The sequence below is a fragment of the Rhipicephalus microplus genome, chromosome 4, assembly GCF_043290135.1.
Source record: "Rhipicephalus microplus isolate Deutch F79 chromosome 4, USDA_Rmic, whole genome shotgun sequence".
Taxonomy (NCBI): Eukaryota; Metazoa; Arthropoda; class Arachnida; order Ixodida; family Ixodidae; genus Rhipicephalus; species Rhipicephalus microplus.
The window spans coordinates 153,412,801-153,430,189 of record NC_134703.1 but is presented as its reverse complement, the minus strand read 5'-3'; the positions used below and the strand labels follow the sequence as shown (position 1 = coordinate 153,430,189).

Sequence of the window (17,389 nt, the reverse complement as noted above, 5' to 3'; positions counted from 1 at the left end):
TGGTCTGTGCTGTAGTAGCTTCATTCACAAAGACATTTATATAGACGTTAGCAAAAAAATAATACACTGAAAAGCAAGCCTTTGACAACTTTTTTGGATTTTTTTTTAAAAAGCATTGTCTAGAAAGGTTATGTACACTTGGGAATAACGACAACAGTTGGTATGCTCACCAAAAATGGTCGTGTTTATTATTATTAAACTTACACAGCAAGACGGCCGTCATCTTGGCTATGACTGTAATAGTACGTTATGCGAGCGACAACACACCTAAAAGAGATCACAACTCTAGTTTAGCACCAAAACCAAAAAAAATTTAACTCATCGGTGACAACGCATCATGTGACCAAAGATCACAAACAACCAAGGTCCAGAATAATCAGCAACTTGGAAGAGTAGTTACCTGTATGAAAGTTTCCATGCAGTTTGATGGCTGCTGCTGACTGTACGGCTCTTCGTGGTAAACAACCAGGGCCGACTCCCTGTCGGTAGCAACAAATTCCTGCCGCTCATAATGATGCTGTGGTTGGTGTAGAGACACAGGAACACCATTTGCGTAGTCCACCTAATATAGGGCAAGAACATACAGACATTCCACAGACATGCATCATAATAAATATTGACGTCACCTTTGAGCAATATTTCACCAACAACGCAATATATATAACAATGTCTTTTTTTTTTCAGCAATGTATACATCAGTTGCCACAGCAGACACAAAATATTGTTTGCTTAATTGTCAATCAACATTTATTGAATTTAGTGAACATGAATGCACATGTTGGTAGTAGGAAAGTGAAGCTGGCAGTGCACTGCGCAGCTCAAAGTACTTTTGGAGAAGTTCCACAGCTTGTGGATCACGTTTAAAAATGCTTGTGCCCTGGATGTAACAAAAAATAAATTGGTGTGCCAGACAGCCTTGGTTCTGTGGCATTCTTTCTGGCGATAACAGGTAAAACGATAAGTGAACAGTTTTGTATTTGGCTACAAGCTCATTGACATCAATCTTTGCACAGACGCTGTTCACAGTCTATGGTGCTGTGAAGTCCAGAGTAAAGGTTATGGTACGACAAGAGACATGAACTGGTCTCAGTGCCAAAAAACGCAGCCTGGTTCATAAAGCAACTTATTTAGGAGCTAGGGGAATGTGTGAACAGCATGGCAGTATTCCGTTGTGCTATTTTTGATTTCTTCTGGTACAAAAATGCACAAGTTATAAAGTTATACAGAACTCAAAAGAAAAATAAAATACTATGTGTCTACGGTATTGAATTTACGATTGCATAGTTAGTCTGAGAGATATCTGGCAGAAATGTCTGAAAAGTAAACTAAAAAAATATACAAGGTGTCCTGCCTGAAAAATATTTAAACCTAATGTCCTTGTTTCTCTAAACAGTCGATCCTGGATATATCAAACCCAAAAAATATTGAATTAATGTCCATAAAAAACTGCTGGGAAATCCCCTTGATTTCACCATGCGAAACTATAGAACTACTGTGCAAGAAAACATTTGATGTAGGTATTGAACGCCCCACCGAAGCCTAGAAAGTGCATTTTCCCAACAAATATTGATCATTTTCTGGCTGCGATTTCCAATGTGTTTATCTGATTGGTAGCGCAGTGCTTGTGATTGCAGCGGCTGGTTTGTTTTAAGGCATAGCCATAGTGTTTTTCCAATTGCCAAAGGCACCAAAACGAGATGAATATGAAGTGATTCGGCGACATCGTCACAAATTTCGCACTCCCTTCTTTGTTTCTTAATGCATGATACAATGCGGCCCCTAAAAGCATGGCCTTCGACATCTGCAACCTCGCGGCGTAATCGTGGCATCGTTGGTTACCAAACACACGTCGTGGAGGCTACACTTTTACTTGCTCTTCAAGCTGAAGCATGGGTTGCCTTCTACAAAGCCATAAGTGCCATCGCCAAGATGTCGATGGTGGATATCTGTTCCTTAATTGTTTGCAGGCAGCATTGTTAGAGTGCACTAAATTTCAGTACACTCTCATGGTGTCTCTCGCGTTTTCAATTTTTCCGACTTCATTCCAAATAGATCCTCATTAGAGAGTCAAACTACTCATTGACCTGCTCTTAGCAACAAAAAGGATGACTGGGACTTGGAATGACATCATGCAAGGCACTGCCCTGAACTTTTTTTCTCGCAAGCTTGTTGTGTGAGGTGACGACTTTCGGTGCATCATGATTGCGGGCAATGGTGTATGGTGCCTCAGTGAATTTTCCGACTTATTAGCACTTTCGGGCGTCATCTCGGAGTACAGCGAGCGACTTCATTCGTGCAAATGGCCCAGAACTGTCTCTGATGCATCAGTGTGAAAATGACGGCTAATGTTATTCATACCACAAAAGTGGACTTGAGTGGTGATGAACATGCCATTTCTGCCACTAAAGAACCTGTTCCCATGCTTCAAAGCTTTAATTAGCGTTCTGTATCCTTCACCACTGTTATGCCACAATGCTAGGTGCTGGAATCACTTATTTGAAAAGTTTAAGTGATATCGAGAATGCCTTGATGAACTTGTTGGTGCTCAAGAAGCAAGGCAAGCTTACGCACTATTTTCATGCAAAATAAAGTGTGCCAACTTGCAAAAGCAGTTGTCACTCTGATATTTCGCCTACAGTGAGTGAAGCATCATGTCAGCACCTGTTAAAATTTCCAAAAACTGTTTCGAGACCTGCAGTCATACGTCTTGAATGCACATATTTTGCATTTCAAATTATCAATCTATCAAACTACTTTGCAATCACTTTCTAGTTTGATATATCCAAGATCAACTGTACATAGCACACACATTTCTCTAACCAGCAGTGTAGGTGTAGATATAGTTTCAACTGCTTGGTTAAATCCTTCTATGTACTATTTAACAGTTCAGAATTGCATTTCAGTGATTAAAACATTGGCACTCCGCAAAGCACTATATGGCTAGATATCACACTGGAAACTTGACCATGCTAACGATATGTCACGTTGCAATAAAATTTGATGATTTACATAATGACTATACTTGGTGGGAAATAGATGGGTCTTTGCATATTTACGAAATCTTTCAATTAGCGTCACCAAAGATAGTGTCAGATAATACACCAGAGTAATTACTAGAGTTTCTTAGGTTTCAAGGGCTGTCCAACCTTCCCTAAACTTTTGTAAATTAATTATGGACTTCCTTGCTCGACAAGAAAGAATAACCGCACATGCACAGCTCAAAATGGACAGTTTCAGCTTTTTACTTCTATTTACCATCAAGCACCATATTTTTAAGCTTGCTGCAATCAAAGTAAAAAAATTAATAAAGGTCAAATGGGAAAAGTTGAGGGGATCCACGTGCGCCCATGCTTCCTTTCTTTTTACGGCAGCGCGGCCGTCTAGCTATAAGGACACGTCCACCCCTTTGCGATAGAGAAAGAATAGACCTCTTTCGAAAGGCCATTAGGAAGGCCGTTCACCCCACAGCCAGTACGCAGTATTCCCCTTTCCCGGCTCGCAAAACGAGTTACCCTCCCTCAGCGAGGGAAGCAAGCAAACCAGGAGGGTGGAGAAAATGAGCGTGCCGACAGGCTCTCTCTCTCGCATTGAGAACCCCACAGGGAGGACAAGCCCTGAATTTCCCTGCGAGCCAAGGCAATCGATGAGGAAAGGCGCAACTGTATACCCTTTTGCTATCTTCCTAGAGGAGACAATTTCTCTACGCAACATTTATGCGTTATTGCTAACGTAGCAATAAAGTGTTGTTTTGTTGGCCTAGCCTGTTGCCTTATTCGCCCGAATTCATCGTAGCTATGACGACTCCAGCTAGGGGGAGGTGACGTCAATCGTGCGCGGTACTACTGTGTGTGGCTGGAACATCAGCTAGGCTTCTGCACCAGCCGTGCATAGGGCAGACCCCCTTCAGAGTGCAATGAGTTCTTTTAACATCTAATACTGTAAAAGAATATTGTGGATAGACTGATTAGGTCTCAGATACTACAGAAACACAGGGTCAGCAAAGAATGCCATGGTGAGCGCCATGGGTCCCTTAGCATTTCAAGGTCAGGGCATTTCCTTCTCATTTCCAAGAATTTTCATTCGTGCATGTGTGGGGACACAGGTCCCACTTATGCTTTGGAACCCAAACAACAAAATGCAATGTCTAAAAATTGAGCACAGCCTTTCATTTCTATGAAAAGAAAGAAAGAACTCACAGCCATGCCAACATCGGCATATGCGTGGGGTGGCCATACGACTTCTGCGGGAGGAGGTCCCCTGGAGCTGGATGCAGTGCTGTCCGAGACCAGATCAGACGCCTTGGCACCCAGAGATGCCTCCCCCATATCTAACTACTGTGCCTGCAACAAAATTATCCCCCCCCCCAACCATCACGGGGCATTCTAAACATAACACAGGGAAGGAGCTACTCTCGAACTGTACAACTAATTAATAGTCATGCCCATTTGGCAAAGCCTATTCAGCTACTCCAGAAAGCGACAAGCCATGACGTCATCACGCCCTCTACTAATTCGATGCACTGAACTCACTTTGCACACTCCCAGTTCAAGAAGAAGGAAAGTGGCTGAAACGCCCAATACACATGACAAAGTTTTGTCTCTTTTTCCCAAAGAACACCCTTTACAGCCCATCCTGCTACTACATGTAGGTGTAAATTCAAATATCTTCGACAGAGAATCTGTCTTGCTATTGTTAGTTTAGCATCACAGATGTCATCCCTCAGCTAATCAAATTAAATATATTCAGAAGGTTCGACAAAAGTTGAAGCACTTGAGGCAATCCCCAACAAAATCACTTGAAATAAAACCTCCTACAACTCACAGATCATTTATAAGGTATTCAATAGAATAAGGTGCTTGGATACAGACTGCTTGCACAAAAAGCAAGATATTTAAATTTAGACTAGAAGACATGCAAAAGAAATCATTTAAGCTCTTAAGCAACAGTTACAATAGGTAGAAATTGCCCACACTTCTCTTACAAGAAGCAAATCTGGAAAAACAAGTTAGAGCCTCAACAATTTTTTTTTACTTTACCGTATCTAGAATAATCGGCTGGGAATGCACCTCAGTGCCATTACCTAATCCATCACATGATCCCATCATTTTTAACAAGTTCACTTAATACTGATTCCCTATTTTTGTTAGAACTGTAACAGGAGTGTCTCAGCAACTAAGGTTTAACAATTTTGTTTTATTAATTACATGCTCTCTATAGTAAATGTTGAGGTTTTACATCTCAAAACCACAATATGATTATGAGGGGCTTCAGTGAAGGGCTTCAGTAATTATGACCAGCTGGAGTTCTTCAAGGAGTTTTTACCTAGCGCGGCATTTTGTAAGCGTTCTAGCTTAGAGCGGGGGAGGGATTGAACTGAAGGACGAGAGGGGGCAAACAGCCAATAGACGAGCTGGGGGAATTCAGAAATGCTTTCAACGTATCAAGAAATGAAGAATTAAAACAGTTCAACAACACTATTGACCGGCATTATTTTCAAAAGCTTGAGATTGCAGAATGGAATAACTTCAGCAATTTATTTGTGTTAATGTCTTCAGTGGACGCTGGGTGGTGTTGCAATTTGGTGAGTCGTCCGGCAGTGATTTTCTGCCCGGGATTGGGGTAAGTCAGGTGCGAAACCGGCTACTTCGTTTTTCTGGGCTCAAGCGCTCACGTTTCGGTCTAATCCAAGTCGTCCGGAGACCGTTTTGTAACCATTCTGTCGAAAGAATGATGCCCGAGCCTGTTCCGACGCCTCTTCACCCGTTCTATGCAAACTTTGTGGCATTTCTCACGTCTTGACCGTCAGAATAGCATAGACCAATTTTGTGTGGCTCCCTCTCGTCATTTTGTTCAATGCATACCCCATTCCCACACCCCTAAACTAGACAGCTTACAAAATACCGCCCCTAGCTTCCATCAAAATGTGGCCTCCACAGCCAGGATTAAATCCCATGACTTTCAGTTCACCAGTCGAGCACCATTGTGGATGTGGGCAACAAATGACAAACAACATGCAGTTATGCTCTCTACCCTACAGTTATGACTTCCGTTTCCCGAAGGTTGATGGAGTGTGGGCATTTTATAGATACGCACAAGTTACTAATTTGTTGGTCCCTGTATTTTTAACCAATCTTTTGCCTAATGCCTGAAACTCACATTACTAGTGTTGAAACAGATAAAATAAAGTGCAAGTCACTCATGTGCTCCATGTAATATTGGTGACACAAAGTAGAACTTTGATCTACAATATACTAATGACAGGGGTGGAAGAGGACTCAAGTGTTTTGGAGCAGCTCAAGGAGCAAAAATAATGCTGTTTTGGAACAGCTTTGGTCCAGTAAAAGGGGAGTTTCAGAGCAGCCTCCGAGTACCAAAGGGTTTCATTTGGAGCAATGAAAGTTAGTTTTGGAGCAAGTTTCTAGGGTCAAACATCATTGTCAATCAAATTTATTTTTGATAAATAAAAATTTCAATAGTTTTAACTAAACATTCAGTACTAATGAGCTGACCAGACTGACTACCTACAAATGCATGTGTGTGTGTGTGTGTGCACGTGCGTGTGTGCATGTTCCCATCATTTAACATCACAGCTGGCAGAAAAATAACTGAGAAAACAAGGAATAAGATTTTCTAATCCCTTGTTTTCATGACCACTAGATAAACATGGTGCACTTCAATTTTCGGAATCATGTTGATCCCAAGCTAATTAAACAAGCTACTCTGCTCATCTGTGCTCAGTCTAGAGTGAAGTATGAACGAGCAATCAACACGGCAAATCCGCGCACACGGTACAGCTAGCCGCCCAGCAGTGACTGCGTGGGGAGCATAGGTGCCGCGTTGCACTCAACTAACCAGGAGATGATGGAGTCCACGCAACCGCATCGTGTTTCAATGAAACTACCAGTTGTTACTTAGTACCACATCGCTGTGGAGATTCGCACATGTGTATCGCGGAAAGCGGATAGTGCCCGTTCTGTCAATATTTCGGTCTCTGCATATCGTGGACCCTGTAATAGTTTTGAAATACTCCTTGGCGCTGCCACTGCACACTATAAAATGAGCGTGCGAGAGTTCCAGCTCAGTATATTTTCCGCACTTCGACAAAAAGGAAGAAAAGACTTTCGTGGTAGGTACTTTGTACTTTGGGCAACATCTGCTATGGCACATTGTTGACTGGTGGCGATGGCACACCTCAGGGGGTGCAAACTTGTACTTGTAAACACGCACTGCCACTTAGTGCATGATTATGCCACGCTCCCAGATGGTACAAATTATCGAGGTTTCCCTGCATTACTACATAATCCACATTTACTCAAGTTGATGTCACCACTTTTGCGGGGGGCCCTGCCGTGGTGGTCCAGAAGCAAAGGTACTCTGCTGCTGACCCGCAGGTCGCGGGATCAAATCCCGGCTGCGACAGCTGCATTTTAGATGGAGGCAAAAATGCTGTAGGCCTATGTGCTCAGATTTGTGTTCACGATAAAGAGCCCCAGGTGGTCGAAATTTCCGAAGCCCTCCACTACAGTGTTTCTCATAATCATATGGTGGTTTTTGGACATTAAACACCACATATCAATCTATCTACTTTTACAGGAAAACCATGGCGATAGCAGTGATGAGCACTAGCAAGCACCATGAATAAAACTAAATTACGTGAAGATCCTCGAACATGTGATTGAACTACACTAGATATTGATGTGGCCACTTGCTTTGTGTAGTCAACGCTCAGCGTTGCTCGGTAGATGATAATAATCCGCTAGATTTGGCTTCCAATTTACAATTATCATGGAAATCACTGTTTATGCGCAGCTTGCCACAGCAAGTCCGATTGGCAAAGAATGGCCCAATTGGTGCAGCGCTTCCACCCCTGTAATTATGTTTAGTGCAAGAAGCGAAGACAAAAGAGAGACACAGACTGACAGAGAAATGGCACAGACTGGCACCAAGCCATTTCTGCGTCTTGCTACTATCTGCATTTCTTGCGCTTTGGATACTTAGTATATATCAAGAAATGCATCAACTAGTTAATAAGTGGACTTCTTCATGAAACTGGCTCCTACATGTCCAGTCAAACCTGGTTATAGTGAACCCGGATATAACGAAATATCGGTTATAACAAAGTAAATGAAGAAAAGTCCTGCAATAGATACAGCGCTAGAAATATACCTTTGTAACGAATTTTCAGATATAATGAACCTATCTTTGTGTAAGGTGCAACTTTGCTATGATGAGATTTGAGTGTACTTGCTCCATACTGCTTTAATCGCATCTCTTGACATTTTTTTTTCTCACCAAGTCAATTTATGCTCACGTCTTTTACATTTTTCAAGCAAAGGCTGCAGCAACTGACTTGTGAAGCTGGCAACGTTAACTAGAACCCTCCTCGCCCACAGCAGGTGAACACCAAAGAAAGCTTAGCTGAGGGTCATGAGAAGGCACAGAGATAGTACAGAAAGATAAAAAAAAAATGTTTTTTGCCCAACACTGCAGCTGAAGCCATTGTGGCAAACCTCTCCTTAACAACTGTCCCCACTTCCTGCCATAAATTTCTCTCCTCCGCCCTTGATTGCGAGAGGGGATGACACGTGCTCTCTTGTATGTTCATAGCTCACTGTGAGGGGGGGGGGGGGTAATCAAGCAGTGCTTGGGCTGAACGAAAAAGAAGTGGGTATATTTAGGCCTTTACCTCTATCACGAAAAATCTTCCTGTTGGCTTTTTGAAGCAGGTGACCTTTTCACAAAGTATAAATGGTCAGCTGCTAGCTCAGAAAAGATCACGTGCTTGAAAGCGCCAAAAAGCAGAAAAAGCATGTTCTACTCGCCGTCATGGTAACTAGCAGTGCTGACTATATTCGCGAACAGCATTTCTTGGCAATGAAAGGAAAGCTACGGAGGTGGAGCTACTGCCCGGGTACTCCTTCGCAAAGTAGCCCGGTTCGGCTTGCCCTTCGACTGACAGCCGTGTTCAAATAATAACAGAAATATTAACATACAATTTACTTCATCTGCTTATACAGCCATGTTGAGAGGGAAATTTGCCACAAGCTCCTTCGGCGAGTTGTCGAAATAGCTGAATGGCAACGGGCGCGCACCCTAACATGCCATTTTGACTGTGAGGTGTACGTAAAACGTCCGATGTTTTTAGACGTGCAAAAACGCGAATATGCACTCCATGATGCAAAAGAATTATGAATATGTTCTTGGTGTGTGTTGCACCTCCTCATAAGCAACATCCCGCAGCAAAAAAAAAAGATGTTTTTTTAAGGTATTGTTACGGGAAAGATTTACGATACATGTATCAATATTTACACGGAAAATACAGTCGCAATTGTGGGACTCTATTTTTCGGCGGTGGCACACACCCAGTTTCGCCCGTAGCCTTCCCTTTATTGCCAAGAAAAGTTGTCCGCACATAACACTCCATGCATATATATACCCCATAAAGGGGACGGGGGGAGGGGGGGGGGGATTACCGGTGCTATAGCTCAGTTAGCAGAGCGTCGGGGACATTATCCGAAGGTCATTATTCGAAGTTGTCTTGTTGTCCCTTTTACTTTTTGCACATTTGCGTCCTAATTGCTACAATAACATCCCCTGTACCTTGCTTCGCTTCTTGTCTTCTAGTGCTAATTAATGTTGTGTCTAACAAACATAAACGGGCCCTTCAAATTCCACTTTTGCTCACTGTGATCATCCAGTTGTGGTTGAGATAGTTTGCTTTGTCCTAGTGCATAAGAACGACAGCACTACAGGGAAGGAGCAGCACAGTCACAGCTAAAGATGAAAGAGCGGCATCTCTGGAGCCCATCGTAGACTCTTCTACTTGTACTAATACAAGTACGCTTGCGAGGTACCCAGTACACGATAAATTGGTGCGGTGGCTGATGGGAATGAAGAATAATGGCAGAGTTCTTAGCAATTGGTTGGGAGCATTGAACTCATCAAGCAATGCAAAGTTTTTTATTATCAGTATTCCAACAGACTTGTTTGTCAGCCTTAATATTCTGTGTGAAAATGTGTATTAAATGTGCCCGGTTAGGCCAGTGTTGTGTATGAAGTGAAGTATCTTGTGGAATGTGTTGTCATGTATCCAGGGGTTGTAACTGGTTGTGTCGCTGAAGGGAAGGAGGAGACAGTTGCAGGAGGAGACAGTTTTTCGACTGCAACATTTGGGATTATGCGACACCTGATTACAGCATTCACTTTGTGCGAGACCTGGTTGTTATTCTGGTCTTTTACCCCGCTATGTTGCACATGTGAACATGGTTCTTTCCTGACCTAACACCTGTATAGGCTGCATTTTTACTGAAATTTCGAGCACTGGCATGGCTGTTTGGTAGAATACTGGGCTGCCACAGAGAGGACCCAGGTTGGAGCCCCATTTCCATCTTAGATATTTATTTGTTTTTTTTTCCATTACTTTCAATGATAGTCAATACAGACATCGTCAGGGGTGGCATACAACAGCTGTACACCACCTTACACTTGCAAAATATGTTGCAGTTTGTTTAAGCCCTTTACCCCTCCTCCCCAGTGCAAAGCAGCAGGCTGGATGTGCATCTTGTTCAACCTTCTGCCTTTCCTCCAGTCCCCCTCCCATTGTGTTTGCTCTGTGGTTATTGCAAGAAATTTCAGCACGCATTTTCTTGCACAGCATACATTGCTACTGAAGATCTGCACCCATCTTACCCTGTGGTAAAAGACTTAAATAGCCACCTGTGCCTTTTGATGCAACTAAACTCCTCATTGCCTGCCTGCTTTTCTGCAGGAAACAAGTCGGCTTCGTGTCAGTAATTGTGCAATATTTCTTTGTGACTAACACAGCTGTACCTCATCATTTGTCATCATTTGTAATCATTGCAATCAGTAGAAAATTTGCATTCATACTATCGTATTCTATTATTAGGTGTTTTGCGCCAGCCCTTGACATTTGAATACAGTTTCTTTCATTCACTCTTACATCTCTTTTCGATACCTTCCAATTTTCGTTTCTGTTGCCCTCTTACTGGAGGAGGCTTTATGTAACATTCATTCAACAGCATTTATTTGTGCAACAGTTGTTGGCATGTTTTGCTCCCTTAATTCCATATCCATACATTTGGTACATGTTTCCCGCCCTCACAAATTAAAATAATGAGAGATTCACAAAGATATATTTCCTTCATTTCTTGAAAACTTTTGTTTCGTCCAGCAAGAAAACAGAAGAAATCTAACAATCTGCCTATCAGAAGTCTTAATTGACTCCTAAATGACTCCTGCTCCTAAATGAGACTTTTCCTTTCCTTTATGCGCAACCACTTATCTACCTTTAGTCTTCCAATTATTCTTGCTTTCTCCCCACTCATACCAATGAAACTGCCCATGTGAAAGTTTGGTGCATTAATATTGATTTTGTTAAGTTTTCCTTTCTGTAACAGTATGCATCAATAGCAGGAAGCCACTGATAAATTAGTTATACTTCATCAGTTTCTGAAACAAACACACGACAATAAATTCAAAGGACAACTTGTGAAATGACATAAGTTTGTGCGAGGCTTCCCATACAATGACTGGCGTCCGAGTACAACTATCATTATCCAAGATGATGCCTCAGCAACTTTCCCAGAAATTAGAGAGAGCATCCCAACATCAGCACCAGGTCAGCTGAACATGACAGCCCTTAAAGGGACCAACAACCGATTTTTTTCGGCCCAGCTTTTTGCGGTGCGACAGAAATCTTGCCCTTTGTAGTGTTCGTAGCTGCCGTAGTTAATCTCAAAAGCACGTAGTCGTTTTAGAAGCAGTATTTTTTTATCTGAAAAGCTCTGAACACAGATGAGCCCTTTTATCCAGCAACACTGAGAACTGATAGCGATGCCGGTAGCCTTTTTGGTGACTTGCGCATGTTGTCGTTCTGCTTTTGCAGGAGTTCCTGTAACTATGCTTAACCATGTTTATTCAGAGCTTTACAACTATTTTTGAAAAACAACAAGCCATTACAATGAAACGATGTGGCTTTATACAGCTTCTCCATATTTGTACAGCATTACGTGCACCTGCACCCAAGCTTGTTGCGCCCGCATCGTGAATGGCTTGTTCAGTCTTTACTCTCTGGACACATGAGCCAAGCCAAGTCACCGAAAACTTCACTGCGCTTATGCGTGGCAGTGCCGACTAGCGGTATACGTCATTTCTGAAACAAATTGAAAATAGCAAAACTGCGTCGCTCCAAAATCACCACGACCCGAAAAATGTATGCACAGTTTCGTGAGCCCGCAGAAAAGTTGCTCAAGATGCGCTGGCGAGCATGGGATGATTATGTCATGTAAAGGCAGCGCCACCTTAATGTGTACAAATAACACAGGCCTATATGTACATTTTTATGCAGAAATATCTTTTACTATAAAGCAGCAAACAATATTTCAATACTAATAAGAAAATTGTTGACTCATATAATTGAATTATTTAAGAAATAAAAATATAACTCCACTTTTCACGAGAAAAACAATGTTGCTTTGAGTCACTATGAGAAACAATCTTTCCATGTGTGCAGTCATCTCATTTCACGTCCTGAGCAGTTGTTGGTCCCTTTAAAGGTATTATGTTATGCAACTCTCCTTTGGCAAGATTTGTTGTATAATAGAGGTCTACACTACCAAAGAAATCTCGTCAAAGCAGACTAGTAAGTGTAAATATTTCATATTAGCAGTCATTAAATAGCACCTGCACAGGCGACACGCATCTAGTAGTTGGAAAATATGGCCTCAGAGATTCTTCAGAGCATAACGGGCAGGAGTTGATCTCCAATGTCATGCAGGGACAGTTGCGTATCTCAAGTTGTGTGTCAGTTTCAGCAAGAAGCAATGGTGGCTGCCAGTTGAGTTTGTTCGTTGTTGTGTGTTCTCCTTAAGGTAGATCGAAGTCTCGTCAAGGAGATAATTATCAACATTGATGAATTAGGAGGCAGGTTGGAGATAATGAAACCTAAAGATATATTGTTGCAAAATATTTACAGTCAGATATTTACAGCTTGCCGAAGCACACCGACAACAACATAGATGTAAACAACATCTTACTTTTCTACTACATACAAAGAACCTCGTCTCGCTGATCGACCACTGTGTGGTTATGGCTCAGACAAAAGTTGCATTGTGCAGAGTCTTAATGATTTATCAGTCAAGTGATTGCAGCCTAGACTGAAAGAAAGCTAATTTCACCCAGTATTTATTTCCTTGCAGTAAAAAAAGAGAAGGGGAGGTGATCACTGCTGGTCCACCTCCAAATTCTGTTAGTCAATCTGTTTACCGCCAGCTTAGGCCACTCCTTTTGAGGCTGACCTAATCTGAATGCTAGTGTTTTGACAGTTTTGGCAGGCCTTGACACACTTTCTCATCATGGCTCTCTCCTTCTTCTTCACAAACTGTCAGCGATTCCTTGCTGCATGCGCAGATTTATTGCAAAGTTGTTTACACAATCTGTGCCATGTGCCCATTCACCTTCAGTATTCAAAATGCTTACTTTTCAGAGCCTTCTGTGAAACATTCACACTGCACTTCAAACGTCTAAACTGTGCATGCAAGTTGCTGCTATTTCAAACCAGGCTTGTTACAAAAGCAAAGAGTAGCAGATGGCTATTTATGAGAACCACTCAATAACGGTCACTTTTCCAGCCAAAATACAAAAACTGCATATAGATAGCGTTACTAAGCCCAAACAAAGTACTGGTCACGCGAGGTACCACTGATGTGCAAGAAAGGACGTAGGATGCCGCAAGCCACATAATTACAGACAGTCTTGCTTCATCTTCACGACCCAGGTGCATCCTTCAATGGCAGGCAACCTGCTCTTCAGTGTCGTGTAGATGTGAACGTTCACACAAGACATCTGCCTAGAAATTTCACATTAAGTTGCCCAGCAGAGCACAATTAGGCTCTGCGGCTGTTCTGTTTACCAAGTACAACAGTTCAATAGATACTTGCAGGAAGCAGCACTTGTGCAACTTGCCAGTTCATAGTGATATTATGAAATAATGGGTAGATAAGAACAGAGGAAGTTATGGTGCAGATTTTTTGAAGCAAGAGTGGCACAAACTCAAAATAGAGTTTGAATGTTTAACTGGGGGTACTGTGAATTCAGTGCTGAGATCAGATTTTCTTAGAATATAGTAAGACTTTTAGAAAGGCTTTGGATTACACAATATTTTCAATTAGCACTACAACTGAAGATCAAATTGTTTGTTTCATAGCAAAAAATTGTTCATCCAAGAAAAAAAAAGGAGCTTTACAAATGTGCTTACCCGGATTGAGAACAATAGAATTATAAAATATAAACTAACAAAGTAGACAAAAAAAATAATTAAATTTCATCACTACAACTGTGGCTGTTCACACATATCAGGACATGTCAGATAGTATAATTAAAAAAAAAAGAATTTGAGGTATTCCATAAAACTGCATCTTTCAACTGTTTTTTTTTTCTTTCTTATAAAATAAACATCAAGACATGCCTAACAAAACAAACACTACTTAATGCATGGCTTTGCCTCGAAAAAGAAACACAGCTGCCCAGCATGTTCACATCTAAACCTAAACTGTGACATATAATGTTCTATAAATGGCAGTGCATCGCGAGCTTGACATTCAGAGCACAATGAGCCAATTTAGAACTATAACAAAAATCTTCCACAATTTACTGTCGACTCTTCTTAGTGCAAATAGCTGAATGGTAGACACATGTCTTGAACACAATAGTACTGCATTAGTTTTTACAATGGCAGCATCCTTCAACTAGGTTTCCTTTCCCACACTTGCCATCAAAGAAACCTGTGACAATACTACTTTTAATTCTGCACACAACTACATAGATTACTTTTCCCACACTAGCTATCAGAGAAACCCGTGACTGACATTTTTCATACTGCGCACAACTACATAATTAGTAAAACGAGAACATACATGGTCATGCTGGAATACACTCGATAATTTCCATTAAATGTATCAATTCGTATGCATCACTTGCTTTTCAAGCAGTGCGTGCGAATGATGGAATTCACAGAACAAGACATGGCAGTTTTCCATGAAACTAACCAGCCTAACAAGTTTCTCTTACTCCTAGAATGCATGTAAACACGCAGACGCTGCTTCGGTGTTAATCCTGTACACTTAATGCAGCATCAGATTCACAATAAGCGACGAAATTTATCTCCAGACTTGAGTCCCTTTATGCGAATGTACATGTACAGTAAAAAAGTCATTATAAGGAGCATATTTTCATAAAAATCATGCTGCGATTTTATGATGCAGACCAGGTACGATTCTTAGGCAACAACTGCCTGGTGCTCGCGATTTATTTAATCGTTTGGGTGTTAACACATCGGCGTCTTAGCGTGACTCATACCTCAATTTATAAATTACCTTTCCAAATCGTGACACACGGCCGTTGTCGAGTTTATTTTTCAAAGGCGAGATCGGTGCTAGCGTACGATACTCAGACTCATCGCTTACATGTGTGGCCATCACATAAAGACTAGCGAAAAATGGTGGAGCCGGTCAGATCGTCAACACACGACAGGCTGCATAACAGACGAGCCTCGTGCGGAGCGTTGGTAAACGAAACCTATCCGCGTTAAGCACCAGCTTTTCCAGTGGAATGGACGGCAGTTTAAGATCGTGAAGAATACAACAACTTTTTTTGGCATCGATGCAGCACACAGAGGAGTTGTGACATATGACGGCTTCGTCGCACACATCGGCCGATCGGTTTCCGAAGACCGCACATTGAAGAAATCCGCCGAAGACACGAACAATGGCGTCGGGCATCATTGTGCAAGTTGCAGCGTCGCAATGACTTTTCCCCAAATCACGTCGGCCGACGTACGATGGAAACGCGCGGCTGCCGGCACTGCTGCCAGTGGAGCGCCAAATCGAAGTGGCCACCCCTACGACGGAATGGGTAAGCGACGCGCGGTCCGCAGGAAATCAGCAGGGAAACATAAAGGACCGTACCAAAGGCACGGAAGGTAATGCAGGGTAGAGGAACGTGACGAAATGGAACGGTCCAACGGCCGGCATCGAAGCATCGGACACCGTTCTCAAAGCGCGATCGGCACAGCCGGCACAGATAGCGGGAAAGACACTTACCGAGACAGTTTTGGAGGCAGTATCGGGCCTTGCTTTAAATGCAAATGCTGCAATGCATCGCAAATTACAATGGAGTTCGCCCTCCTCGCGTTGCAAACTTCTCAAGTCTCGCGAGATCTCGCGAGAACTGCGAAGCAGGTGGGTGTGTCAGTTTCGGTTTCTCCGCGACGCCGCGGAAAGTGCTCCAGAGCGCCAGGGGGGGGGGGGGGGAGAGACAAATAATTGAGAGATTTCTTTAATAGGACACTCATACGAGGTGGTTTGAGAAACAAACGTCGAAAGCTCAGTCACATTTTTGCACAAGCTGCTCTTCAGGAGCTAACGATTCTTCCAAGCAAATATACAATTACCGCAAAATTATTTACATTTATATTTTCTTTATCAAGCCCAGCTGATATGTGGGGTTTAACATCCCAAAACCACCATATGATTATGACAGACGCCGTAGTGGAGGGCTCCGGAAATTTTGAATACCTGGGGTTCTTTAACCCATATATGCCTGAACTTCAGGATATTAACACTACGATTTTTTTTTCCCGAAATAGTAGCTTCTAAGGTCTCAGAAAAAAGAATAAAAATTTTATTCACAAGAAAACTTTTCCTAACAACCGTTTTGGCACCGTCATACCTATAGGACACTAGGCACATGAGGTGTCGCGTTGTGTCTACCATATTTGAAGCGCGTGGCGCGTGCCACACTACTTAGTGAAATAGTTTAATTTGAAACGTTTTGCATGCACTGTGATGCCACAATTTTTACATCTGGTGGTCTCCTCATGGCTATGAGCATCTCTTGTTTGCTTTTTTGGGTGTCACCAAGTGGTCAGTGCCGTCAAATCAGCTTTGCGCGTCCAGTGGAGACTGGCAGCCTCTTCCACGCAATGGGTTGTAGCCATATCTCTTTATGTACGACATTAGTATTGCCCTTTGAAATATTCTCAAGTCTGTTTTGTGTGTTCCCATTCCGTACAACTGAAATGCATTGTGCGCACATGCATCAAGAAGATACGTTGGCAGTGATGACTACCACTTCATATTACTTTGCAATACTTCGATACAGTCGGTGAACCCTGCCTATGTTGCCATTGTATTTGGAAATCAAAAAAGGCTACTCCACCGTGAGCTTGGATCTCTTCTATCTTGAATATCTTTTCACAATTTGCTCCGATTCAAGCCCATGACCATTTTAGAACACAATAACCGTGCTATTGTCCTTCCTACGACATACAAGCATATCTTATTCGGTGTCGACTCTTGTCATCGTAAATGCC

The 17,389-nt window shown here is 42.3% G+C and overlaps 1 protein-coding gene across 6 annotated transcripts in view; it reads right to left on the bottom strand.

Annotated features, from left to right (window-relative positions):
* LOC119172421 (uncharacterized) overlaps positions 1-16,253 on the bottom strand; it is a 103,115-nt gene extending 86,862 nt beyond the window's left edge. For all 6 annotated transcript variants that reach the window (XM_075893771.1, XM_075893775.1, XM_075893772.1 and 3 more), the window contains exons 1-3: positions 16,119-16,253; positions 4,197-4,340; positions 401-562 (exon numbers count right to left, since the gene is read on the bottom strand). In XM_075893771.1, coding sequence (XP_075749886.1) covers positions 401-562; positions 4,197-4,325 — 291 coding nt within the window. In that variant the 5' untranslated portion in view covers positions 4,326-4,340; positions 16,119-16,253. The remainder of the gene's footprint in view (positions 1-400; positions 563-4,196; positions 4,341-16,118) is intronic.
* Positions 16,254-17,389: the final 1,136 nt, after the last annotated feature.